Source organism: Rhizophagus irregularis, chromosome 16 (assembly GCF_026210795.1).
Source record: "Rhizophagus irregularis chromosome 16, complete sequence".
In the NCBI taxonomy this organism is placed as follows: Eukaryota; Fungi; Glomeromycota; class Glomeromycetes; order Glomerales; family Glomeraceae; genus Rhizophagus; species Rhizophagus irregularis.
Window position 1 is genome coordinate 1,710,729 of NC_089444.1, and position 27,293 is coordinate 1,738,021.

General features: G+C 27.7%; 7 protein-coding genes across 8 annotated transcripts; 4 read left to right on the forward strand and 3 right to left on the reverse strand.

Annotated features, from left to right (window-relative positions):
• Positions 1 to 163: 163 nt before the first annotated feature.
• On the forward strand, positions 164 to 2,224 carry OCT59_008140 (uncharacterized protein; the record flags this gene model as incomplete). Its single annotated transcript, XM_066142254.1, has 7 exons — positions 164 to 371; positions 455 to 559; positions 629 to 734; positions 819 to 943; positions 1,028 to 1,352; positions 1,424 to 1,688; positions 1,745 to 2,224. 6 exons carry the CDS (start codon positions 164 to 166, stop codon positions 1,644 to 1,646), a joined length of 1,092 nt encoding a protein of 363 aa, XP_065999153.1. The 3' UTR covers positions 1,647 to 1,688; positions 1,745 to 2,224.
• On the reverse strand, positions 1,702 to 2,588 carry OCT59_008141 (uncharacterized protein). Its single transcript, XM_025322822.2, has 3 exons — positions 2,291 to 2,588; positions 2,094 to 2,178; positions 1,702 to 1,988 (listed from the first exon to the last, which is right to left on the reverse strand). Exons 1-3 carry the CDS (start codon positions 2,534 to 2,536, stop codon positions 1,861 to 1,863), a joined length of 459 nt encoding a protein of 152 aa, XP_025165283.2. The 5' UTR covers positions 2,537 to 2,588; the 3' UTR covers positions 1,702 to 1,860.
• On the forward strand, positions 2,319 to 3,645 carry OCT59_008142 (uncharacterized protein). The gene is made up of 3 exons (XM_066142255.1): positions 2,319 to 2,698; positions 2,827 to 3,186; positions 3,279 to 3,645. Exons 1-3 carry the CDS (start codon positions 2,696 to 2,698, stop codon positions 3,507 to 3,509), a joined length of 594 nt encoding a protein of 197 aa, XP_065999154.1. The 5' UTR covers positions 2,319 to 2,695; the 3' UTR covers positions 3,510 to 3,645.
• OCT59_008143 (uncharacterized protein) lies at positions 3,519 to 7,295 on the reverse strand. The gene is made up of 5 exons (XM_025322823.2): positions 6,259 to 7,295; positions 5,995 to 6,152; positions 4,403 to 5,893; positions 4,198 to 4,339; positions 3,519 to 4,109 (listed from the first exon to the last, which is right to left on the reverse strand). The coding sequence occupies exons 1-5, from the start codon at positions 7,120 to 7,122 to the stop codon at positions 3,915 to 3,917; spliced, it is 2,850 nt and encodes a 949-aa protein (XP_025165285.2). The 5' UTR covers positions 7,123 to 7,295; the 3' UTR covers positions 3,519 to 3,914.
• Positions 7,296 to 15,197: 7,902 nt separating this feature from the next.
• OCT59_008144 (uncharacterized protein) lies at positions 15,198 to 17,178 on the forward strand (the record flags this gene model as incomplete). Of its 2 annotated transcripts, XM_025322824.2 has the most annotated exons (10): positions 15,198 to 15,244; positions 15,321 to 15,430; positions 15,493 to 15,744; positions 15,816 to 15,829; positions 15,905 to 15,937; positions 16,001 to 16,111; positions 16,174 to 16,293; positions 16,366 to 16,492; positions 16,563 to 16,642; positions 16,710 to 16,862. In XM_025322824.2, the coding sequence occupies 10 exons, from the start codon at positions 15,198 to 15,200 to the stop codon at positions 16,860 to 16,862; spliced, it is 1,047 nt and encodes a 348-aa protein (XP_025165286.1). The 2 variants fall into 2 exon arrangements, with proteins under 2 accessions (XP_025165286.1, XP_065999155.1); XM_066142256.1 differs by having other exon boundaries at positions 15,908 to 15,937; positions 16,366 to 16,642; positions 16,710 to 17,178.
• Positions 17,179 to 20,216: 3,038 nt separating this feature from the next.
• Positions 20,217 to 21,350, forward strand: OCT59_008145 (uncharacterized protein; the record flags this gene model as incomplete). Its single annotated transcript, XM_025322825.2, has 3 exons — positions 20,217 to 20,473; positions 20,589 to 20,661; positions 20,757 to 21,350. 3 exons carry the CDS (start codon positions 20,217 to 20,219, stop codon positions 21,348 to 21,350), a joined length of 924 nt encoding a protein of 307 aa, XP_025165287.1.
• OCT59_008146 (uncharacterized protein) lies at positions 21,065 to 21,340 on the reverse strand (the record flags this gene model as incomplete). Its single annotated transcript, XM_066142257.1, has 1 exon — positions 21,065 to 21,340. The coding sequence occupies one exon, from the start codon at positions 21,338 to 21,340 to the stop codon at positions 21,065 to 21,067; it is 276 nt and encodes a 91-aa protein (XP_065999156.1).
• Positions 21,351 to 27,293: the final 5,943 nt, after the last annotated feature.

Genomic DNA, 27,293 nt, shown 5'->3' on the forward strand with positions numbered 1-27,293 from the left:
CTGGGGTCCAACACCATTTTTTAGTTCGACGATTTTTATTGGCTCGGATACAACGAACGGGTCAAACTGAAAATTAGTTATTTTTAACTACCGTTAAAAATAAGTTCGTGTTTTTTCAGTTTTTAAATTTTTTTTTTAATTATAAAAGTTTTTTGAATTAAGTATGACAGAAGTTCGAAGAAATATACCTTCTTTTTCGACTGTTACTTCTAGCTTTAAATCATACATTACATCTTTACCGCTATTAACTACGACCATCACGTGTATATCAATTTTATTTTATGTGTTTGAGTATGTGTACAAAGCATTATTTTCGGATACTATTTACAATTTGCTATCACTTTCACCCGTTTCATTCTTTAGTGGACAAGGTAATTTTATATTTAACGCGTAAAACTCGAAAATTTCTTATACCCCCTTTAAATAACTAACAGTAAATAAATGTTTATTATAGTGTGGCGTTTAGTTACGTTTCCTTATCCATCTGATTCACTTGGAAATATACTTTTTAATTTACTTGCATTTTTACCTTTAAGTACAGCAATAGAACATACGATTGGTACATTAGAATATTTTTATATATTAATGACTATATTTACAATACTTTCAGGTTCCTTATATTTATTAGGTTCACTGATTTTTGATTATAAAGATGTCAATATTGGTGGTTTAAGTGTTTGGATGTTTGGTGTTGTTGTTTGGGAGAGTAGAGAATTAGCTGGACGTGAAAGGGAGTATGTTTCTATCTTACTAATTAATTCTCAAAAGATTTTCGAATTTTATTTTGAGTGTTGAAATGAACTTTTTTTCGATATTAGCATACTTGGATTTTTTAGAGTTCCAGCACACTTTTATCCTATTGTATTGTTATTGTTGATGGAAATTTTATTTCCACCTAATTGGTTTGCTAGTCATTTGTGTGGCTTATTTACGGGATATTTTTGTGAGTCACTTTATATTGCAATGTAATACTTTTCTTCTTTTTCTTCTAAAAAACATATCTAATTAATTTGGGATCTTCTTATAGATTCCTTTGGATATCTATCATGTATAATACCATCTTCAAGATATTTTTCAAATTTGGAAAGTAAATTTTCTTATTTATCGAATTTGCGTGGTTTCGTTAAAGCAGATGAGGGTAGTAGAGGTGGATGGTGGTTACCATTATGGAATCAAGATGTTGATGGATTAGAAGATTCGCTTGAATCTCCTATACATAGCAATAATGATGGTGGTGCAATTGGTGGAGGTGAAGGTGATCATGATGTCCGTGATAATAATGTTCGTGATGGCCATGTCAGTGGTGGAGGTGATGGGGATAATACTCTTCTTAACCCAACAAGCGCAACTCCGTAAGTAGTTTTTATATGACAAAGTTTTTAATGAAATAATTTTCTAATTCAAAATATCTCCTTTCTTAAAGACAAAATGCACGATCGATATCTCCAGAGATATCAACGCCTGTATTTGTCGTGCCATCCTCAAACGAATCAAGTAGAGCTAATTCTCCTGATACTTCCCCCTTAACTGATAATAAAAATTCCGAGACCACAACTTCAACACAAATAAATAACGATATTGAATTTGATTATCTTCTTCATCAAGATAATTCATCTAAAGATGTAAAATTAGTAAGCGATGATTGAGTATTTGCAAAAATCCGAAAATTTTAAGTGTAATCTTTTACTGTAAATATATTTTACATATTTTGTATTAGTTATTGAATTTATTAATATTATTAAAGTAATAAATAATTTTTACATATAATAAATAAATTTTTTTTAAAAAATAGTATAAAAATTTATTGAGAATTCTTTCTTACACGCATATATTACATATATTTTTTGATCCAAAAAGGTGCTAATTAGATGAAGACGGTTTAATTATTTTTATACCGGGTATAGCAGTTGGATTAAAAGATCTTTGACATTCTGCATAAGCTACCCCAATACCAAAACCTGTTGACATTGCAATTGGCCAAGATTTTTCTATTTAAATGAAAAGACGTCATTTTGAAAAGAAAAAATTAATTTTTTTAATATATGATTTTAATATATAATATTAAAATTAAAATCAATAAAAAAACCACGTACTTTTAAATAATAAAGCAGATGCTACAATCCCTACGCTTAACCCAATCCCGGATTTTATCAACATATTAGATAAGCAAAGATCCCACTAATACAAATAATAATAAATTTTTTACATTATTTATAAAAAGGAAAAAAAGGGCAATTAATTATTCAGTTACTAGTAATTATTATGTTATAAAAAAATTTCCTATTTTTACCTTTTCATTTAAAATTTGTTCACTTTTTGTATCCATTTCTTCGTTAGCCATAATTATACTATTCTTGTTACTAGAATTCGTAGTAAGAAAAGGGGTAGTAGAATTAGCGAATGTATTAGCTTCTACAACTTGATTATAACGTTGTTGTTGTTGTTGTTGTTGCTGTTGAAATTTTTGTTGTTGATTAAGTTGATTTTGTAGAACGGAAATATTATCGAAAGTTGGCAAGTTGAAGTGAGATGTCATAATGGGCGAGAGGAATTATTTTTCTCTTTATTAAAAAATTTTTTGAAAAAAAAACTCACATGATTTACATGCGTTACTAATTTTATATTAAATTTTTCTTTATAAGGAAATTTCTTTTTCTTTTTTGTTCACGAACTAAAAATAATCAAACCCTAAATCATGGTCTGTATTTTTATTTTTTACGCGTTTTTTTCAATATATATTCATTTCGATTTAATTTTTTTTTTTTTTGTATATATAATAAAATATTTTTTTTAATTATGTACCTACTTGGTTGGATATATTATTAGTCTTCACCAAGTCAAAGATCTACAAAGCAACGATCATCTTCAACTAAGGCATCTAAAGTAACAAATTCTCAAAAACCAACTTCGACACGTAAAAAGAAACAAAAAACAAACTCAGGTTTAACAATAGAACAACAACAAGAAATACGTGAAGCTTTTGATTTATTTGACACGGAAGGTAAAGGTATTATAGATATAAAAGAACTTAAAGTAGCAATAAGAGCTCTTGGTTTTGAACCTCCTAAAAAAGATGAAATAAAAAAATTATTGTCGGAAATCAATAATAAGTCTACCTCTGAAAGCGATGATAATGTTGATACTATTGATTTTGATAGTTTCAATAAAATAATGGCTGTTAAGATGGTAATTATTATTATTATTATTATTTTTTATAAAAAAAAAAAAATTCTTTGAATTTTTGATGAGAACTAAAATTTTTTTTTTGAATTTAAAAGTCTGAAAGAAATTTAAATGACGAGTTTCTAAAAGTATTTCAATTATTTGATGATGATGATACTGGAAAAATTACTTTTAAAAACTTAAAGCGAATTGCTAAAGAGTTAAGTGAAGATATAAGTGATGATCATTTAAGAGAAATGATCGAAGAAGCTGATCTCAATGGTGATGGTGAAGTTGATGAAAATGAATTTATACATTTATTAAAGAGAACAAATTTATACACTTAAATTTCTTTTCTTTCAAAAAAATTGTAATATATTTTATTCTTTTTTCTTAGAGATATATAAGATATATACCTTATTGTTTTTAAAAACTCTAAATAAAAAAAATAAAGTATTGACGTGTGAATCAATCAACATATTTAAAGAAATATACAAAATGGAGTATCTAATATATAATATATATAAGTTTGATAAGTATATTTTCTTATAATATATATATATAAATAATAATGCACATGGTTTTTTTTACATTTTTGAAGTACATATTTTGGATAATAATAAAAGACAAGAAAATATAAAATAAACTAGATAAGTTACAAAATCAAAATCTTTTCGTCTTGTACTAAATGTTCGTTACCACCAGCTTCTACTGCGAGTAGGAGACTTATGTTTTCGTTTCCATCAGTTTTATTAGTCATAAAACCAACCTCCCAATAATCTTTTTAATATACTACTACTATTGTTTGGAGATGTTTGAGAGATGTTCATATTTTGAGATGATGGTGTTGTACCAGAACCTGAAGATGCATTTCCTTCCACACGATGACGTTTGGAAACCTTATCTTCAGTCTCTCCTTCCTCTTTATTATTATCTTTCTTTTTACCCTTCAAAAAATTAATATAACGATTAATTTCAAGTACAATTTTTAACAACCGATTTCACAACTAATTTTTAATCACTTATTAACTTTACCTTTGGTATAGTAGTTGCATTTGATTCACTTCGTTTACGTTTGGATCCATTCCGAAGATTCGAGTATGACTTACTATCCCTGGAACTGCTGCTTTCAATGCTGTTCCTTCGTTGAGTGTCACCCGAAGGTTCGCTACTTGATCTTAAATGTAGAATTAAAATTTGTCACAAACAACAATTTTAGGTAATTAATTTTTTCACTTACTCTCTGTTATTTTTACCAAAATCGTAAAATTTTTCTCTATATACATCTTCAGATTGAAGATTAGTAACTACTTCGAAATTTTTTTCCGATAATGCACGAACAGCATTTTCAAGAGTCGTTCGGTTTCCTGCAGATACTTCGATAATACTAGGATCTATGGGTTGACCAGTGGCAGTGTTACCACCAACACGAGCACTTCGTTTCTTAACCCTAGTGCTTCTCGGCGTCTTTTTTGGTTGTGCTGAAGGAGTAAGGTCAACTTGTACTTCCGGAACATCATCTGATTGTTCGTGAGTGTTACTTATAATATCGTCATCGACTTCCGTATTAGCAACTTTTCTGTCATCTCTTTTATTAACGTCATGACTTCTAGTAGACCTAGTAGACCTAGAAGATTTAGGCGTATGAGTAAGTGGTTCACTAACTGAACTTTTACTTTTTCGGATCCTTTTTGGACGTGTAGGTGTTGAAACTGATTCTTCGACAACAGCAATATTGTGTTCTATTTCAGCATTGGATAATTCTTCTACAATCTGATTCTCCGAATTATTATCCACCGTGTCAACAACTTCCGAGATTTCAATCTCAGATTCGGTTTCCTCTCCACCGGAATATTTATATGAAGTATCATGATTCTTCGGCCTAGAGCCGCGAGTAATTTCACTTCTACTTTTTCCTCGACCTCTATTATCCTGCGCAGGTTTTTTCTCCTTCCTTGTAATTTTAGAGGTTTTGGAAATTTTTGGCGCTTTTTTACCTGATAACCTCCTTTTAGTACTAACTTCTGAGATTGCATCAATGCTCTCAACTTTCTTCGACTTTTTTGGAGTAGTGGATGTTTTTGAAGACAACCGAGCTTTTGAAGTGATACCACGACCTCTTGAATTTGCCATTACTGTTTCACTATCATCACCTAACTCATTATCAGCTTCATCTGGATGCCATTCGCGATCTTCATTTTTTTTACGAGAAGTTGATCTGCGAGATGTTCTACGTTTTGGTATTGTCTTTACAGATTTCTTGGAAGTATTTTTCAAAATAGTTTTTTTAGCTAGTTGTTTAGGTCTTGTAATTTTTTTGGAAAAAGCAGTAGAAACAGGTTCCTTTTCTGTTTCTTCACTATTATCTACTACTCCTGGTAATGCAAGCATAATCTTTCGAGAACGAAGATCATGCTTGAGGTATAAATTATCTTGTAAATAATTATCAAGAATATTTTCATCAATGTTTCCGCCATCACCCACATTTTGAATACCATGAGAATCTTCACTAGTTTCCTGTTCTTCATCACTTTGAACAGGAAGATTATGCACAGGCTCATCAGTCTCTTCGTTCTTTTCATTATCAACATTAACAACTTCAGAATCTACATCAGCTTCATTTTCGGTAACAGATAAAGTTCCTTTACGAAGTGAACGACGTTTTTTACGTGTTTTTGATCTTTTACTACTACCATAAGAATAACGAGGATAACTATAACTAACCGTGGTTCTATAAATTAAATACCATGGAAGTTTGTTTATTATGGTTATAAAATCATAATTAGTTAATTTATAAATAAATAATATCATTATTATAATTTTTTAAAAAACCTTTTACGCGTACTACGCCGTACTCCGGGAGCAATTGGATTAGCGAATTGCTCGATTTCTTCTTCACTTTCAGGTTCTACCTTAATAAATTTTAAATTAGAAAATTTGGACGCCATATTGTTGTAATGTTCACTTTGTCTAAATAATGTATCACTAATCTATATTTTAAAAATTATTAATAATAAATAAAATAAAATTTTATTGTATATTAACATTAGTCTATGCGTTTTAACATTATACTATTCTATTAAATCTTAAAAATACCTCGTTAGCAATAACGAAATCAACGCTTTCCGGATATTCGTTTTCATTCTCATGCTCTCGTTCAAGTTCTGACTGAGAAACTTCGTGAGGTTGCTTAAAAGTCCCAGTGGTTTGTGTATATTCGATATCCTCCATTTCATTGTCTACCTCATGGTTCTTATATGAAACAGAACTATGATGTACACTATCAAGTATCATATTCGATGTCGTTATTAAATCTCTAAGTTCATTAATATCTCGATTTTCTGTATCAACTAATGAAGTAGAAAATTCTTGTTCCGTTCTAGAATTGTCTAAATTCCTCGAATTTAACGTGTTCTTTTCTTGCTCTGATAGTAACAAATCAGTAGATTCATCTAAAACTTCAAAAGCTAATGCCGCAGGACTTTTATTTATTAACTCACAATTATTTGAACTGTCCTGAGATTCCAAAGATGCTGAGTCAGATTGTTGTTCGGAAGTTTGTGGTGTTTGATTACTCGAAATTCTTGGGCTCCTTCGGAGTATAGGTGGTTGTCCTCGTTGCTTACGTACGTTTAGATCAGTACGTTCATCTCCCAAAGAGACATCTAGTGCAGATGAATAAAGAATGCTCTCAGGTGTATGTGGAGCTAAATCGCTTGAGTCTTGTATTATTGTTGGGATCGCTGATGAATTATCTAGCGTAGAGCACTCAGAATATGCCCCTTGAGGAACGTCGGATAGAAAAGAGTCCAGTAGTTGAGTAGTATTTGATTGCGAACTTTGAAGAGTACCTGGGGTCCTTGGTTGTGATGGAGAGCTACTTGATAGAGTATTGTCTGGAGTAGGATATTGTGCATACAAAGATCCAGCGTTATCTTGCATATGAGAATATTGAGACATTTTTGTATTTTTATTTAATTCTTTGATGAATATAGGACAATACAGGACCTTGGAAAAAACCTATTTTTCTTATATTATTCGTATACGCAGATGTCTTGACAGTTTTTTTTTATTACCGAGTGAAAAAAAGTATATTATTTAAGGTATATTGATGATTTCAGGGTAATCATTACAAACATTGTGGCGCATTTTAAACAGTTTAAATTTATAACAAATGTGCTTATTTACGTGTGACAAATGTACGAATAAAACTAAAGATCTTGAATAAACATCGCATGATTACAAGAAAATCGAAACTCACATGTTCACTAAATTATTTTCATTATTAAGAAAAAAAAACATTTCGTATTTCTAATGTAACATGTAAACATATAATGTAACGTAGAGAAAGTAATTGTTCGCTTAAAAGAATCTTATTTTTGGCGAATCTCAAATTCACATTAGCTAATTGGATGACTTTGCTTTCCCAAACTATTCTTAATCTGGGTTGATTGTGTTTCTCTTATGAGCCAATTATAGATTACAGTCCACTCGGCACTCGCTTTAACGAATTTTGATTTAACGAATTTCTTAATATAACGAACCTACCATATAAAAAAATACGACCTGCATTTCATTATCTCGTTGATCCAACCCAATAATACCGCTATTATAAATAAGGTAATTTAAAAAATTTTAAGGACTGATCAAAAGACCGATCTGGTCCAGTCCAGTCCTGGCTACCGGATTGGACTGGACCGGACCAATTCAACCCTAGTCATAACTTGATATAACAATCAATTTTGGTCCATAACGAACTTTTTTCTTAAATCAAAACCTTCTATAATTAATTTTATAAATTTCGTGATAGTACATTCATACTTATTTATTCGATACCATCCTAATTCCGGCCAGAATTAATTAGTCTCACACAATAACATTGTATTGATATTATAAAGTGGTAAAATATGATTTTATATATATTTTTATATATACCAAATTGGGAATTGCTAACCGTCGCCTAGGTTTTTTTTTCCGAATATGTCACATGATGTATATGTAATATATAATATAATTAGTTTGCGAACGCTTGGGCCTTTAATTTTTCATCGTTAACGATATAGTATATACCACGTATAAAAACGCGTTAGTACTAATGATCATATGATATATCACGATATCACATATGCATACTAGAAGGATTATATATGCAGCTGTGAGTACGAGTATGTGAATTGAATATCATGTACTCATGTACTCACGTGTACTCACATGTATTCTCAAATAAATTATTTTTTTAAACCACACTACTTCATTTTTACATTCCTGAAGAGCTTATATATTAAAGTTTTATTTTTACCATATTACAATATGAAATAATTTATTTATCGCACGTGCGATGCAAATTTTTATGTTTATCATTGCCATTTTAAGGGGGGTGGCGATGTATAAGCAGGTTGATCAACATAAATAATTTACAAAAAAGGAAAGTGGCGATGCATCGCACGTGCGATGAATAAATTTACTCTTACAATATAACGTATGAAACACGAAATTAATAAAACATAACCAACTGTACATATAAAAGAAAAAATTGCATTTTTTTTTTATTGGAAAGAAATTGGATAGTTTGTAATCAAACTCCTCTAAAATACATGTTATAAAAAAAAATGAATACAAATGAAATAAAAAGGGCGAATTCCTATAAAAAATGTTAGACAGATTATTGTTTTCTACTTTTTTTTAGTGATTGGTAGAAGATGAATTGTTTTGTCTTATCTACTAACATCCTTACAGGATGTGTAAAATAATAAAAAAGCGATCATAGTTATATAAATATTGTTAATTCTAGTAAACAACCTATATGTCTCTTTAAAATAATTTTTTAATTATCAGTAATTAACGTCACAGCTTATCTGTTATATTTTATTTAGTTTAGATACATAACAATTTAATTTCCACTAAAATGACTAAATCATAAATGTTTCAAAAGCCATAACTTAAAATAAATTCATTATATAATACTTACTAGCCCATAGGCCCGGGCGTTGCCCTGGGTTTGCTGGTTGGTATTAATTTTGGTAATAATTATTTTACTTTCACTTATCCTAAAGTAATGTTTACTATATTCTTAATTTTCTTACCTTAACTCTAACCCACTTACCCTGAGTCACTTACCTAATCCTAACTAACCCTAATCCACTTACCCTAATTCTAATCCTCACCTTAATAATACTTCCTAATAATCTACTAAAGCTAACCCCCTTTTATTTTTTTCATTCCCTTTTCATTTCTTTATACTACTCTTTATTCTTTTCATTTTTATTCCATTTTTACTTCATCTTTTTTGTTCCTTTACATTACTCTTTATTATTTTTATTTTTTTTCCATTTCTACTTCATCTTTTTTATTTCTTTACCTATCCTTTGTTATTTTCATTTTTTTTTCATTCCCACTTCATTTTTTTCATTTTTTTATACTATCCTTTATTCCTTTCATTTTTTCTATTCCCCTTTGCCCCTTTGTTTTTTTCATTTTTTTTCATTCCCATTTGATCTTTTTCGTTTCTTTTATTTCTTTTACTCTCCCTTTGCTACATTTCGTTCCCCTTTACTTCCTTTTCATTTCTTTTATTTCCTTTCACTCTTCCTATTTTTTTCATTTGCCCTCATTCTTTTTTCCCTTTTTCATTTATATATTTCCTTTTCTTTATTATTGTAAGTCTTTTTTCTTATTATTCCTATCAAAAAAGTTAGTATTTTGGATAGAATAAGTTTGTTTTTTTCAATTAATAAATCAAATGTATTAAAAATTAATAAATTGTTATAAACTTTTAGTATAAAAATATTTTAAGTATGTTTATTATATAATTAAAAAATTTATTATTAAAAAATTATTATAATTAAAATTTTATTATTAAAAAAATGCAGTCTGTTTAATCATTAATTTATAATATATATGATTGATGTATAATCAGCAAAGTACATCACCTATAAACCACAAAAATATCATGTGACTTTAAAATTTTATAAGTTAAAAATTAAACAATAAAATACAAATTTAAACTGATAAATTAATAGAATAGCATATGCTGAACATTTCTATCAGTTTACTTTTTAAGAATTAATATAAAAATTTAATTTTATTAAATCTGAAAGTTTAAGAATAAATCATATAATCTATATGGAAACTGGAAAAGGTGATTAGGATAAATGTTACATGAATTTCATATGAAAATGGCATTTTTTTTGATTAATTTCTTCACATAACAACAATGACTTGTCCATCTAAGAGAAAAACTAGAGGAAAAAAGCAGATACAAGACAATAATGGGAAGTTTACAAAATGACTAAGGCTATCTGATGGATATGATAAATTAGGTGATGAATAGAATGATGAAAATGACAGTGAATGGAATGAAGAGTTTAGTTTATTAAATGAAAAAGAAGCTTTTGAAGATAAATCTCTTGAGTTAACCTGGTTAGATAACACTCACTTGGAAAAAAAAAATACAGACCATATCTTACTAGAAAAATAAAAAAATCAACATATTTTGATAAATATAGACCAAGTGACTCCTTTACAAAAGCTGCAAAAGGAACCATAAAAATATCAACTTTCATGAATAATAAACTAATACCAGATGATTTTGAAGACATTCTTGATGATATAGATGAGGAAGAATGAAATCAACTTGATGTGAGTGAAAGAATCGAAAATTTAAAAACTAATCTTAAAGAAAAGCAGAAGATTTTAATAGCTGCTGAATTATACATGCTGCCCAAATTATTTTAGGATGCCATAATTATATATAATTTGGAATGCCATAATTCATTTAGTTTATATATAATTTACTATGTAAAGTGCTAAAATAATTTGGGATGCCATAATTGAATTTGGAATTTTACTTATAATTATGGCAGCTCAAAATAATTTAGATAGCATGTATATGCTGAATATAAGGGGCATACCAGAAATCAGCTGATTTGAAAGGGGGTAGGGAAAGTCAAACTTCCTAGGGGTGTGGGGGGGTCCAACTGGTTGGTTACACAATATAATTTCGTATTACCAAACTGTCCCACTACCGTCACCCCTGAATTTTATTATTTTAATATATCCAAGACAACATTCCAAGCCTAAAACTTTTGACGCACAACGTTTCTAAAAGCCGATGTTCGAGAGTAGATTAGTGTTGGTAAGAGTCATATATTGGCAAATTTTCATGACTATTAGAGCGTTATTGGGTTTCTCAGGTCAAAGTTTTAATATAGCTTATTAGAAAAACTATTATTTCGAAATATGTATTAAAAAAATTTTTTTAAAAAACAATGAAAAATATGTTTTTAACAATAAATATCACTTTTATATTAAAATTTTATTAAATACATTCTCTGTTATTAGTGAAAACTGCATACAACTATTTATTGTACATTTACTATAGACAATATTTTTTTCAGTTTTTTTTTAAAAAAAAAGGTTTAAAAGTTATTATAAATTAAAAGTCTATATAAATAACGTTTTCTTGTAATAAATAAACTTGTTTTACTTGTTTTAGACTTCTAAATATTGATTTATTCATCATAAATACTAAAATAAAACCGCCGACGTTGTTTTTTTCTTCTGAGGCGTCCAAACATTATTTAAAGATTTGGACGCGACAAAACAGATGTAAAGATGATCACGTTTCAAGGATGACATAATTGGGTGGCTGGTTTTTTTAATTGCAGGGGTATTTTGTTCACCGATCATCGTAATTTACTAATAACGTATATGAATTTATATGGAGGACAGTTTTGATTTATTAGACTTATTGTATATTATATTGTGTAACCAACCAGTTGGACCCCCCCACACCCCTAGAAACTTCAGATCGTTTATATATCATGTGACATTTACTGTATATACACTAACCTCCCAAAAGTATCCGGTCAACCAATAAAGATTATATTTTATTAATAATAATTAATATTTAGTTGGCCATCCATTGTTTTTAATGCATGCTTCAATTCGGCGTAGCATGCTCTCAATTAAATTAATATAAGTTTCTTGCAATGCTTCTTCAAGTTCATGAAAATTCTTTGGATGTACAGATCATTTTCGAAGTCTTCGTTCAAGTTCATGCCACAAATTTTCAATAGGATTAAGGTCCGAAGATTGGGAAGGCCAATCTGGAAGAACCTTAATCTTTTTCTATGCAATCCAATTTTTAACATCTCTTGCAGTATGAACTGGAGCATTATCATTCTAAAATGCATAGCGTTGTCTGTAATGTTTTGATCGAATGAATGGCAATAAATGTTTGTTTAAAATATCAATATAATCTAATCTATTCATTTTACCATCTACTTTTACCAATGGCCCCAGTCCTTTCCCTGAAAAACATCCCCACACCATAACACCACCACCACCATGTTTAACTGTAGAGTTAAATTTTCAATATTGTATCGGGTTCTATTTTTTCGTCAAACACGGCTAGGACCATCATTTTGAAAAAAAGTAAATCTGGATTCGTCACTCCAGATGATAGTTTTCCATTGTTGCACAGACCAACTTTGTCACTCTATGCACCATGATAATCGGTTTTCACGTTGAGATTCTGTAAGAAGTGGTTTTGGTGCAGCAACCCGTGAATAAATTTGCATTTGATGAAGGTTTTTACGAATAGTTTTAGTTGAAACCTTTTTATCTTGTGAACTATGAAATTTCTGCTTAATTTCATCAAGAGAAAGTTTATTACTCTTTTTAATAATTTTCAAAAGTTTATAATGATCATTATTATCCATGGAACATAGTCTTCCAGTTCTTTTAGCTGTTAATCCAGTATTAAAATTTTTGTATTGAACAATTGTGTCTGTAATGATACTTTTTGGAAATTTTAGGACACGACTGATAGCTTCATAAGTTCTTCCTCCTTTCCAAAGGCCAATAATTTGTCCACGCTCAAATTCACTCAATTCACGAGTTTTTCCCATTTTAAAAGTAGCCAAATGGCGCAGTAACAAAAAAAAGCAAAGATCGGCATTGGCAAAATTGAGGCGTTATTATTTGTTTTATTGCCAAATCTGGTACAAGCATCATAACACAATAAAAATACATCCATTTTAATCGTCAGAACCAGGGGAATCATTTTTTTAAAAAAAATTATAGTTTATAAGTTCAATCTTGAGAAAATCAAGTTGAGCTTGGCTGGATACTTTTGGGAGGATAGTGTATCTAAATATAAATATAAGTAATTTAATTATTTTTATATATAATTACTATAATGCAATTTTAACTTGACCTCTAGTGATTTAATTTTAATAACATTTTTTTAACTTATAGCTCTCATTTAGCTCTACAAATCTAGATTTACAAAACAAAAAAAAGTTTGTTTAAATTGAATTAATAGAAACCAAGATAATTGTATTTACATTATAATAATTATTATAATGCAATTATCTTGACTTCTAGTGATCCAATTTTAACAAACTTTTTTTTGTTTATAGCTCTCATTCAATTCTACAAATATAGCTTTACAAAACAAAAAAAAGTTTGTTCAAATTGAATCACTAGAAGCCAAGATAATTGTATTTACATTATAATAATTATTATAATGCAATTATCTTGACTTCTAGTGATCCAATTTTAATAAACTTTTTTTTGTTTTATAGCTCTCATTCAATTCTACAAATATAGCTTTATAAACCAAAAGAAGTTTGTTCAAATTGAATCACTAGAAGCCAAGATAATTGTATTTATAATTTATATTATAATAATAATTATTATAATGCAATTATTTTAACTTCTAGTGATCTAATTTTAATAAACTTTTTTTTAATTTATAGCACTCATTTAGCTTTAAAGTCTAGCTTTACAAAACAAAAAAAAAGTTTGTTCAAATTGAATTACTAGAAGCCAAAATAATTATATAATACTAATTATTATATATAATATTTAATATTTAATAGTAATAATTTTTTTAGCCAATCAGATTTCAATCAGGTGGGGTGGGGGTTAAGGCTATTAATTGAGAGAAATCAGCTGATTTCTGGCACGCCCTTAATAATTTGAACAATAAAATTCCTATCATTTTACTTAAGGCGCTCGACGTTCTCGCATTTGCCAAGTAAAAACTAAGACTACCAGTGAACTGAATTGATCAGTATCGGTATTGTTAATTACTGAAACTGATCATCAGTTTTAAATCTAATATAGTAGTTTTATCTAATATTCACGTAACACATGCATGTAGATAATTTTTAAAATTATCACAGTTTACTGTACTAAGACTCTTTAATTTAAGTTTCATTTTAATAGTTTCAGAAAATAATTCTTTCGCAGTTATGTCAGGTTTAACTTATAAGTCATCTTCAGACTTAAGGTAAAAATCATATATAAAATTCTTTACAGATTCTACTATAAAAGGAAATTTTATGTTACATTGTTATAATTTTTTTCCTTTTTAACTAATTAACTAATAGAATTTAAGAAAAAAGTAAGGTAAAAATTATTAGTAAAGAGCCAATTTTCTACAGTGACTTTTATTATAAGTAAGCAAAGTCCTGTTTAAACTAAGTAAAGTAAAAGTAGATATTAACAATCATTTTTAACTTACACAATACATATCATATGTATGATATTAATGTACATACTGGTCCAAATTTGGAAGTTATGCATTTACATACAATTGAATTAACGTTAATTCTAGTATTAAAGACCATGTTAGGTTTCTAACTGGAACCCATTAATAAAAATAAAAATAAAAAATTCTAGTATTAAAGAACCCTGTTAAGAAGCCTCATTCCGAATATAAGTCCCCCCATTTTTGCACGTAATTCCAGCCAAACACATCATAATGTAGGCCAAATTTGTCATAATTCTGGTAGGGATACTTACTTTCTGGTGTGCTTATATTCGGAATTTTATGTCGATATTAACGTACGAACTGGCCGGAGTTAACGTTAACGCTATCACGTGCAAGTGCATAACTCCTAAACTCGAGCCAGTTCGTACGTTAATATCGTACACCCCCACTGTACGTTTAAGGGATAATCAATACGTATATATAAAGCACCGATATTTGAATATTTAACGCGAAGATACGCCTTCCAGGAAAAATGTCAAATTCGCAAAACTCCGACGCGAAACACGTGAGATTTATCGAGTTAAGAGATAATTTGATTTTTTCTACGTTTTATGTTCTGTAGTGAGATTAATGACACTATCGGTAATTGTTAAAGACCTAGCAATGATAATACACCTATAGAGCAAGAATCTGGAAGGTTTCCTCCTACACTCTCAGTTTCCACTACGACGTCTACTAATACTGAACAAAAACATAAGAAAAAAAGTAGTATTTTATTTTTATTGAAGTTTGTTTTCGAATGCATTAATCAGAAATATCTTTTATAGCTCGTGAAGTTCAGTCGCGTTATATGCAATCCGTTTCAAATAACTCTAATGATAAGACTGCAGTGCCAAATAAGAATCAGGACGGTAAAAAGACTGCTGCATCTGATGCATTCGTAGGAGGTAAAAGATTCAACATCAAACCCATCAAAGTTGTACAGAAACAATTGGGCATGTCTCGATTAACTGTTCAGAAGCATAAGGCTGAATCGTTAAAATTTGCACCTACTCAAACGAATTTGAGCAAAAATCACGGTATTTATTATGATATATGAGATTTCTATTACTTCAGATAAAAATATGTACTAATTCATCTTTATACATAGAAGCAGTAAGTCAGGTGAGATTAAAAAAGAAATTTTAAGGTTTGCAATTTTTAAATAAATTTAAAGTCTGATAATTTTTCGAATAAAAGAAGGCCTTACAAGATACCTATATTCCAGCTGAAGTGAGTAACGAAATTGTTTTAAATCAAAACATTTCTGTCACTGATAATTAACTTTTTAATTAGAATCACAATTTAGATGATGAAATTGTAATGCTTAATGCGCGTTTGACGCAATGGTGTTTCATAAATGCTAAAGCAGAACGCGCGTTTGAGTGTCAAAAACGAACTGCAGAGGTAAAGCTCATTTTGAACCAATTTTTGTTTGAGAGTGAAATAATGTTAATAAATTATATTAGGCACAATTATTGGATGCATGGGAATTGCTTGTCGAGAAACAAGAAGAATTGTCAAAGACAAGTAGGAAATTTACATTAGAAAAAGAAATCATATTTTTAAATACGACTTTAAAACTCCAGGTATTTCAGTTTTAAAATTATTTAATAATAATTAAAAAAAATTAATTTTATTCACTTTATACGACAATTTAGCAAAACATATTATTACAAATCAACGAACATTTTGAGATTTTTAAGAAACATTATATTTCATTCGCATCGTCTTTAGCAAGTACTACGACGACAATGCCAATTGCCAATATAATAACTGGAGAATTAGGTATCCTTGCTCGAAAATGAATTCCTTATTTATTGTTTTCTAAAGTCTAGTTCAATTTTTATTTCTACAGGTCAATTGAAGGATGAAATTATCACGTGTTCATTAGTAGCCGAAGACGTTTTACGTAAATGGGACATGGAGTCACCACTGGTAAGAATTATTTGTTCTTTATTTAAGGGAATTTTGTAATTAATTTATACCGTGTCTTTGAAACCAGATACATGATGTCGCTTTCTCCATGTACGTATTATGTACGAACATCAAAGAAGGTATCCAAGAGTTAAATGAGTGCAATGCTCTTCTTCGGGAAATTTCTGAAGCTGAAACTATTGAAGCTAGCTTGAGAATTCAAAAAGTCGAAACTATTTAATGATAACTAATTATGCCATATAGCAATCCTTCTTGTTTTGGCTAATTTAAATTTTCCCTTTTAAATTGTAAATCAAACATTATGTCTTACTATTGTACGTCTTGTAACAGATAGTATAATAATAAAGTAACCCAGATGTTACTTTTATAATTATACTAATTTAAGCTTATTAATTTTATTGTGCCATTTGTTTGGAAAAATGAAATTAAAATTCAACACACACTTCCCGGTCAAAAGTATTCGACCACCCTAAAAATTAAAAAATAATTAAGAAAATAGAATTTTTTAATAAAATTTTACATTTATTTTAAAGTATGAAACATTAAAAACTATTTAAAAGTGTTTTTTTTACTTAAATAGTCTGTATAAATATTTAAGGGTATTGCTAAATCTTTGCACCAGCATCAATGAGCAGAGTTTATGACATTTTAATTCTGCCCAAAATTCTACTTTAATTACCAGTAGTGATGTTTAGCAATACTCAATATTTAAAAAATGTGAAAAATTTTATTTTTAACTAGATTTTTTGACTAAAAAATACCTTGTATTTTTTGTTAAGAAATCTGCCTTTGAAAATTGTTAAGATTTAGTAAAAATAATGGCTTTATACATATAAAATTTGCAAAAATTTATAATAATTTCAACTAGCCCAGTGGTACCAACAAAAATTTTATGATTATGTGACATACTTTTTTAATCATCACAAGCAGCACATCCTACCAGATTTTCACTATTTACAGTCAGACTTCCATAATTACACATCCCTTGGGACTATATGCATAATTTTCAAAATAGTGCATTTAAAGAGGATATGCATTTATAGAGGTAAAATAATTAGAGATTGAAACTGAACCAAAGAGTGGATTTAGAGAAGGTATACATAGTAAATGCAATTATGAAGAGTGCAATTATAGAGGTCTAACTGTATATTTATCTGAAGAACTTAGTTTTTTTTTGAGTAAATAAAATCTTATTTGTCACTCATTATTTGTTACTGTTTATTTCACATGTTCGTATATAATACTGTAATGCCAGCTTTATTGTAAAATTTTTGTTAGTGCTGCTAAGATAGTTAATAATTTCTCAATAACTGCTGATTCAATTTTTTTAATAAATAGCTTTTTATATCTTAAATTTAAAAATAATGTATATTTTTGGTTGAATATTTTCTACTGAAAAGTATATATAAAAAATCATTTTTGAATTTTTTAAAATTAAATTTATAGTTTTTCTTTAATTAATAAGTATAAAAATCATATTTAGACACTATTTAGACTGATATTAAAGAATGTATTTTCATTTTTTAATCTATTAAAATTCCTTCTGGTTAAGCTAATTATTATATAACTTTTATTTTTCAAATGAATGAAATTATATATAAGTATTTATAAGAAATTTATATTTCAATATAAGATCATGCTGGGTTGCTAGTATTCCTTCCTATATTGGATATTTCAAACTATATTTAAATAAAACTTTTAGACCTAAAAGTGTAACTTGTAACTTATTTTAGAGATATTTAAGAGTTTTCAATTAAAGCAAATATTTTTTAAGAAAAATTTAAAATTATAAATAAAATATTAATTTATTATTTATTTTTCTTGCAATTTTTAGTAATATAAATATTATTGAAAAATTCTTTTTTATTAGCTTATTAGAAAACTTATTATATATTTTATATACTACGGTATTTTACTGAAGATATTCTTTAATTAAAAAAAGTATTAAACAATTAATAAAAATATTTTATTTTACAAAAATACAGTAATATTTTTAATGATTTTTGTAATATTTTATTTTATTTTATTTTTTTATCACATTATTTTCTTGTAATAAACTAATTTGTTATCAAAATTTTATTTTAAAAATTCATAACTTTTTGTACAATGATCAAATACAAAATTAAAGAATTTATTTTTGTTCATTTTACGGAAAATGGGATCCAAATGTTTAACATTTGGTTTGTTCAGAATCAGATTTTATTATATAAATAATATTTTATTAGTATATTAAACACTAATATACTCTTTATTTATTTATTTTTATATAAAAGTAATTTTTAATTATATATTAATTAACTCACTGGGTACATCCACAGAAAAATTTTATGTTTACGTAGGGTAAAGTTAAAAAAAAATAAAAAAAATTATATATTAATTATATTATACAGTAATAATTTATTATATTAATTATTATATCCCGATTTTACTTTTAATATTTAAGAAACTAAATAATAATATTAAAACAAAATTGGCGGGCCAAAATTACACTTCTTCCATTATACCAACATCTTATTCCTTTTTGTAGGTTTTAGATGTTAATTTTAATGATAATTTTTAGGACAGGTTTTTCTTTGTTTTATTTTTTATATCAGGGTGGGTTGCATCTGGGCTGGCCTTGTGCTAGGTAGGAGTGTATCTTGGTCCTTTATTTCCAGTGTATTATGTATGCTTGTGTAAATCCTTTGTACAAGACGCGTTTTTTACCTATCTAATAAGGCAAAATACTAGATAATTAATGTAAATTTAATATAATATAAATTAATAAAATATTAGTTATAATAATATATATTAAATAATGAAATGATAATTGCAAGTAAAAAATGCGCAGTAAAAATTAAACGTACATTTTAAAAATTCGATATACATATATATATATAATGTGTGGATTAGTTTAAAAATAATCTATCTATAAATTATTATTTTTGGTAATAAATTTAAAACTATAATTATATTCCTGAAAACAAGGACTTTTTATACTGTGTAAAAAACACCTGCGGATAATCTACCGATTATCTGTTTAATTCCGCTTCTGCATTGATATTGTATATCATACATTAGAGAAACAAAGGAAAATTCAGACAAGACAGGAGTGAATACTGGAATAGCACAGGTAACTACAGAAAAATTGAGAATTAAACAGTTTTTATTGTTTCCGAAAATTTGAATTGTGCATAATGAGATGCACTGAACGCCTTTACTTTATTATACAGAAGATACAAGATCAATATATCCCAAAGTCATGGGACAACGAGAGATTTACAAATTTAGATACCTTTTAGGAAGAATGGTGGCGTGATTATAGACCACCAATTTCTTAATCTAGCATGATTGAAACTTTCTTGGTTTGACGTAAATTCCCTAATTTTAAAAACTTTCACGATATTTTCACGGTCTTATTGCTATACTTTATATTGTCCCGCAAATCTTCTCTCAAATTTCTTTGCAGTTCCCTCCCCCTTCCCCACTTTCTTATACAAATTATCCCCACAAATTCCACTTTGTAGTATCCTTTGATTTTATCTTTAAATTCTCCTTTTTTCAATTTTTCCCATAAATTTTTTTTTTCAGTCTTATGTCTCCAATTTTTGATAATCCTTTTAAAAATCCGTCTTCAAAATATCTTGTGCCCCTCATGCGATTCTTAAACTTACCAACAAAAACTACTACTTCTTCACTTTCTTCTACAACAGGAAATGGAAAACCACCTACTAAAACGAACGATTGTATTTATGCAAAGATACTTGTAAAACTTACTCAGGAATTTGGTGACGACTTACTTGGGTTATTTGCCTACGGCTCCAGAATTTACGGGAATGCTTGTCCACATAGGTAATGTTTAAATTTTTTTTTTTTATATTTTACCTTTTGAATTACCTCTTTTAAAATTCATATTCTAATACCGATTCTCGATTTTTTTCTTTGACACTCAATTCATATACCATAGTGACGTAGACGTTGACGTTTTTATTAAATCTCAAAGAAAATGTCGGCGGAATATCTTTATCGATGGATTGGAGGTAATTATGATAAAAAATATATATTTATATTATTTTATATAATATTATTTATTTTAAATGATAATTTTAATTCATTACATTTATTCGATTAAAAGGTTGAAATGTTTATTCACCCACCAGAACATGTTTTCCACATCTTGACATATGATTCATCCGGTATTATTTTGCGATGTTATACATTTGGCCGTATTATTTATGACCCAAATAATATAATTCCACAATTACAAAAATTGGCTAAACTTCGCTGGGAGGCAGGACCACCAGCCCTTGAACCAAAGGACAATTGGCGACCACGTTATGAAATCGCAGATTTATTACGTGATTTGGAAGATAGTGACTTTGTACGTGATGAAGCTACAGCACATTTCCTATTGGTAAAACTAGTAGAACGACTGGCGCGCATTCAAGAACGCTTATGTCGTCGTTGGCCTGAAAAATTGAAACGTTGTATTGAAGGTTGGGAAAGTTGGGATTCATTTGGAGGAAGATTGGCTAAGCGTGCACTAAATTCAAATTTAAAATGGGCCGAAAGATTAAGGTGTGCGAGAGATTTAGCAAAATATGTTCTTGAACCAATTGGGGGTGTCATGCCAATTGAATGGAAAATGGATTGGGAGGAAATACCTCCTGCGGAAGAATCATTTAGAAAATTAATAATACCAAAAATAGAAGTTTTCATATCCTCATAAAATAACAAAGAGAGAGATGTGGGGCATGTACAGCAAAGTTATACAAATTTTAATTTTGGCATCTGTTATTTACACGGAATTGATTTCTTTGTATCTTTATTATTATTATCATTTATTTACCTTTCTCTCTCTCTCAATATAGACAAATAATTTTATTTATTAATTAATATATTTTATTTCTCCATTTTTCCACCTCCTTTCCACATTTTCCCCACATTTTTCTTATTCAATACTTCACGCAAAAGCTAAAGTTGCATAGAACAATATATATATAAATATATATGTATATTTATTTGTATAGAATATATAATTGATTTTTTTTTTATGCTGCATAATTAATAAAATTAAAACATTTTGAAACAAATTTCAATTTTTTAAAATTTTTTCCTCATTGATTAACAGAGAAATTGGTGGGGTGAAAGGAAATCATTTACTAAACCAAATTTAGTATGATTAGAATGATCTCATGAGATTTAAATTGTTACCAATTTTATAAACTAATCGTCAATACGTAACCCCACACTTTCTTTCCGGTATAGACCCGAATTCTGATTTAAACTATATTTATAGCATGAATAAATTCATAAATGAATAAATAATGCATGACCCGCTTACAAAATTAAAAATACAATAAATATATTGTCAGACCGATCGTTATCAACGGCAAACCCAAATATTACAACGACGCTTTATATAGCAAATTGAATATAATGGTTTATAAAACATCATTGTTAATTATTAAAAAAAAATGTACTTTGTAGATTAATTGCTTTTGGTATCACAAAGTGCAACTTTATTAGTTAAATCTTTCGTTTCCGTTTTTATTTGTTATTAGAATTAAAGGAATTAACTCTTTTTTTTTTTAAACAGCTTTTAAAATTCTTTAATTCTCTGCTTTATATTATAAATAAAACTATTCATGAATTTCAAATTTATTCATTATTAAACAATAATAATAAAAAAAAAGAAATAAAATTACCAGGTTTATATTAGAGTTTGGATCCGTTGTCCGTTTTGTAAAATTGTAATTTACGGTTAAGAATAAATGGGTTTTTTGCTAGGAAAATGACCTTCTGAGACTAGATTTTAGATTTTAAGTAAATGGTAATTGAAAATTCTATCAAAAATTAAGACCAATAAAATTTGTTTCTAAATTTATCTACATCACGTGATAATGATCGCTATGTAGATCATTTCCATTTTTGGCGATACCCGTTCCACAAAAAATAATTTCCTGAAAATAAAATTAACCTTTTTGGAAATTTGTGTAACATTTTCTACATAAAAGGAAATGATCTGCAAAAAAAATTTTGGCCGGAGTTATAAATTTGGCCCGAATTATAATATCCACTAGTGTAGGCCAAAACGGAATTGTTATTATCAAATCACATGACACTATTTTTTACCTGATACGAATTTTGTTAGGAAAATGACCTTCTGAGATATTGTTACACAAGTTACACAAAATTTGTATATTTAATTTATTAACCAATCAGAAAATGCAATATCACATCATTGTACAAAAAATTCTTGGCAAAATAAATTTAGCGTTAAAAAATTTTTAAAAAATAAAATAAATATGCAGAATGATGTTTTATAACTAAAATAGTATTCTTTTTGCACCTCATATTTATAACCATAATTTGCCCCCTTTTTTTTAATAATTTTTTTTTTTAAAAAAAAACAATAATGACGTTAAGACCATTTTATAATTTAGTTCAGTTAGGTTTAGATGAATATGAAGATAATGAACTAGTATTAAATATTGTACATGACTTAACAGGACCCCGCTTACTTCTAATAGAGGTCTCCGAAAATATAAGGTAAAATTTATATTAAAAAAAAATTTTAGGTCTCTTAATAGATAAAGGTAAAATTATATATATGACAAATAAAGGTCTCCGGATATGTAAGGTAAAGTTAAAATAGGTTTCCGGTTTTATAAGGTAAAATCAAATATAAGTTTACAAATGTTTCGGTAAATAATAAGGTAAAATTGTATATAAAATTTAATATTTACCTTATATATACTAATTTGAAATATTGTACAACAATTATTACAATATTTGGTAATATACGTTTTATAATTTTTTCTCAAAATAAAAAATTTATTCTCTTCTTTATACTTGTAAAAACCATTTTATATTTTTAATTTTATTTGCATTAGCACTATCTTTTTGAAAATTATTACAAAAATTAGCTTTTAAAATATAAAAATTCGTACAGCAATTAGCAACTTCAGAATTTAATTTCAGTACTTTGGTTAAATCAAATCATATTTTACTATCTAAGAAAGTTGTTTAGTAAGGTCGAACTACTTATATTTGAATTTTTATAGCAGTTGGAGTAATATTTATTGCATACGAGCATTTTTTTATTTTAATATTAACTTAAAATTTACGTTTTTTGTTTATTAAATTCGGAGCGTAATTTGGGCATTTTAGTCAAATGAAATCACCTTTTTAAGCTTAAGTAATATTGTTCGGCGAGATCGAAACTACCTGAATATTAATTTTCATAAGAATCAGTTTAATATTTACGGAATACGAGCAATTTTCGCACTTTTAATTTTTTTTTATTTTCCCGATCAGTGATTATAGGGCGTAATTTGGGCACTTTGGTCAAATGAAATCACTTTTTCATGCTTAAGTAAAGTTGTTCGGCAAGGTCGAAAATATTTAGATAAATATTTTCATAGCAGTTGGATTAATACTTATGGGGTACGAGCATTTTTTCATAATAATACCAATTACGAATTTATTTTTTTTAAAAAAAAATTAATTAGATTTTTTTAAAGAAAGTAAGTGAATAATAGTTTTGAAGTAAAGTTAAAGATGTGTGTCTTTAAGATTTTTTTTATAGTATTTTTGTAATTCAAAGTACTTTTTTTACTAATAAAAGTTATTTATCTTTAAAGAATAAGAATTAAACTTAGTAAAAATAAAAAATTTTTAAAATTTATTGTAATGATTATAAAATATTTTGTTTATTTAATATTTAAAAAAATTTAGGTCTCTGAAAATCTAAGGTAAAATTTAATATAATTTTAAAAGGTCACTATATATATATGGTAAAATTATGAGATAAGAAAGGTTGGTAAAATTACTAGTAAATCTGAAATTTTGCCCGGAGACCTTTATTAGAAGTAAGCGGGGTCCTGACTTAACCCAATTTTTTGAACAACAAAATTGCACATGTCGTCATTCTAAAAAGCAAAAGGATTTGCGAACTTGTTATGAAAAAGTTGGATTTAAACATTTTTTTGAACGATATATTGAATTAAAAAGTTTAGATAAAAAAGAATTAGAGTTAGTTATCAAAGCTCAACTTATGGTATTTGAAATAACTAATAAAAAATCAGATAATACTAATTCAAATACATAAAGATATAGATATTGTTATAATCAGGGTTGTGGTAGTACTAGGGTGTCCAGGATGGGTTGATCACGATTTTATCACGATTTTGGCAATTTTTTTGCGATTTTATCACGGTCACGATTTTTAACAAAAATTTGCGATTTTCACGACTTTTTAATTTAATTGGATAATCTTTATTGATTTCAATTGGACGATCAATAAAATCTTTTTTTTTAGCCGAAAAAATTTCTAATCCTAACCATTTTTGTTCTAATTTTTTTTTCTATAAAAATGGTTGCTCCACATGTACGTTTGTCACAAAGTGCAGAGTATCGAGAGAATTATATTGTACAAGGCAATGTGCTGTGGTGTCGATTTTGCAATACAGGAGTTGAAGCATAAAAGAAAAGATACTGTAGATAAACATCTTCGTACAGTAAAACACCTTAAGAATAAAACTACCGATATTAATTCGCCAATTCAAAGAACTATACCATCATTTGAAAATACAATAAGTGAAATAGAAAGAGTTAATACTGATGTAGTGGCTGCTTTCACATCTGCAGATATTCCTTTAGAGAAGATTGAAAAATTAAAACCATTTTTACTAAAATATTGTAAAAACGGTATGAATTTTATATTTTAAATTAAACTAACTTTACTTTATTACAATAATTTACTTATATAATTATTTCCATTTGCATTTTTATTTTTATAGGAGGCTTAATTACTGGAGCAAATCAGCTTCGTGAAAAATATCTTCCATTATCGTATGAAATAGAATTTCAAAAATTGAAGACAGTTATAGTTAATAAAAGTATTTGCTTAACAATTGATGAGACTACTGACCGTTGTGGTCGTCACGCTGTTAATATTTTATTTAGTTTTGATAACCAAACTAAATTAGCTAGAACAAATTTTATACCTAATGTTAATGCCTCAATGATTTCTCAATTTGTTATAGATACAATTCATCTATATAATATTCCCTATCAAAATGTTATTTTTTTTATATCTGACAATGCTTCATATATGAAATTGGCATATTCCCATTTATCTCCTTTTTTACCAAAAATGAAACACAATTGTTGCCTGGCACACATCCTTAATCTAATTGGTGAAACTTGGATTGATTTTCAAAAATTTGAATTAGTTGACAGATTGGTTTCTAATTTCAAAGCAATTTTTGTTTATAATTCACAAAGAAAAATTCGTTGGAAGGAGCATTTACTGCGAAATAATGTTGAATCTCCTACTTTAGCTCCATTACCTGTGAAAACACGGTGGAACTCCTGGTTTTCATTTTTATATTGGATCAAACCTATATATCCTCATGTAATTACATTTATTAATACAGAATATTCTATCAATCATGATTCAAAAGCTATCCGTATCTTCAGACTTTTTGTGAACATCATGATCATGTTTCATACGTTGAAATTTTTATATTTTTTATTACATACAATTGTGGCAGGTAAGAAAATAAATTATTAGCTATAACTTCATTAATTTTATTATACTTATCATTTATTGAATTTTATTCGATTGTTTAATGATTTGGAATTCTTTAAAATACGAAACAAAGTATATCTCCCTTTGTTTATTCACGAATAATAAACCTTCAAGCTTTTCTTTCATCATAAGAAGGAATCCTCCAGTTTCAAATGAAATAGAACAAATTTTTAATGAAAGAAATTATGATAGAGAACCATTTATCTCATTATTTTCTAAGGCGTTTGTGTTGGCTTATGAAAAGTGTGAAAAACATATATCTAATCATCCAGCTTTACCATTATTTAGAGCGATACAATGCTTTGATCCAAGATTTATTCAGTCCAATACGGCACATCATAATATGGGAGACTATAGAATTATTGAAGAATTTCAATTTCCTATGGATATTTTAATACAAGAATGGGGTATTTACTGTGGATTAAATGAATCTGTTGAAGAATTTGAAAATTTAGATGTATATTGGCGAGGTAAATCACATTTATTACCAGAACTTAGTTCATTAGCTTTGAGATATATATGGTTACCAGTATCTGGTGTAGATATTGAACGTAGTTTTTCTAGTTACAAAAGTATATTATCGGATAGAAGAGTGGCACTTAAAGAAGAAAGCATTAAAATGCTTAATTTTCTTTATTTTAATCTGAATGGTAATATTGATATTAATTTGCTAGTTAGGGAATAGTTTATAGATGAAATTTTTGTAAAGACGAAAAATTGTAAATAAAATAATAAAAATAAAAATTGTAAGTTTTTTAATGTTAATTCTGGTCGAAATTATGTTAATTTCGGCCAAAATTATAATCGCGATTTTCGCGATAAAATCGTGAAAATCACACGCGATTTTTAGACCATCACGACAACCCATCCTGGACACCCTAGGTAGTACACCTGTACTAGCAAAATTCTAGTACGTACTGTACTAGCAAAAATTTCGTACAAGTACTAAGTATACTGTACTAATACAATTATTACTTTTTAGGATATAATTTAACCATTTTAGGTAGATATCATATGATCAATATTGTTTATATTTATAAAATTAACCAATAAAATTTATTAATAGTATGTACT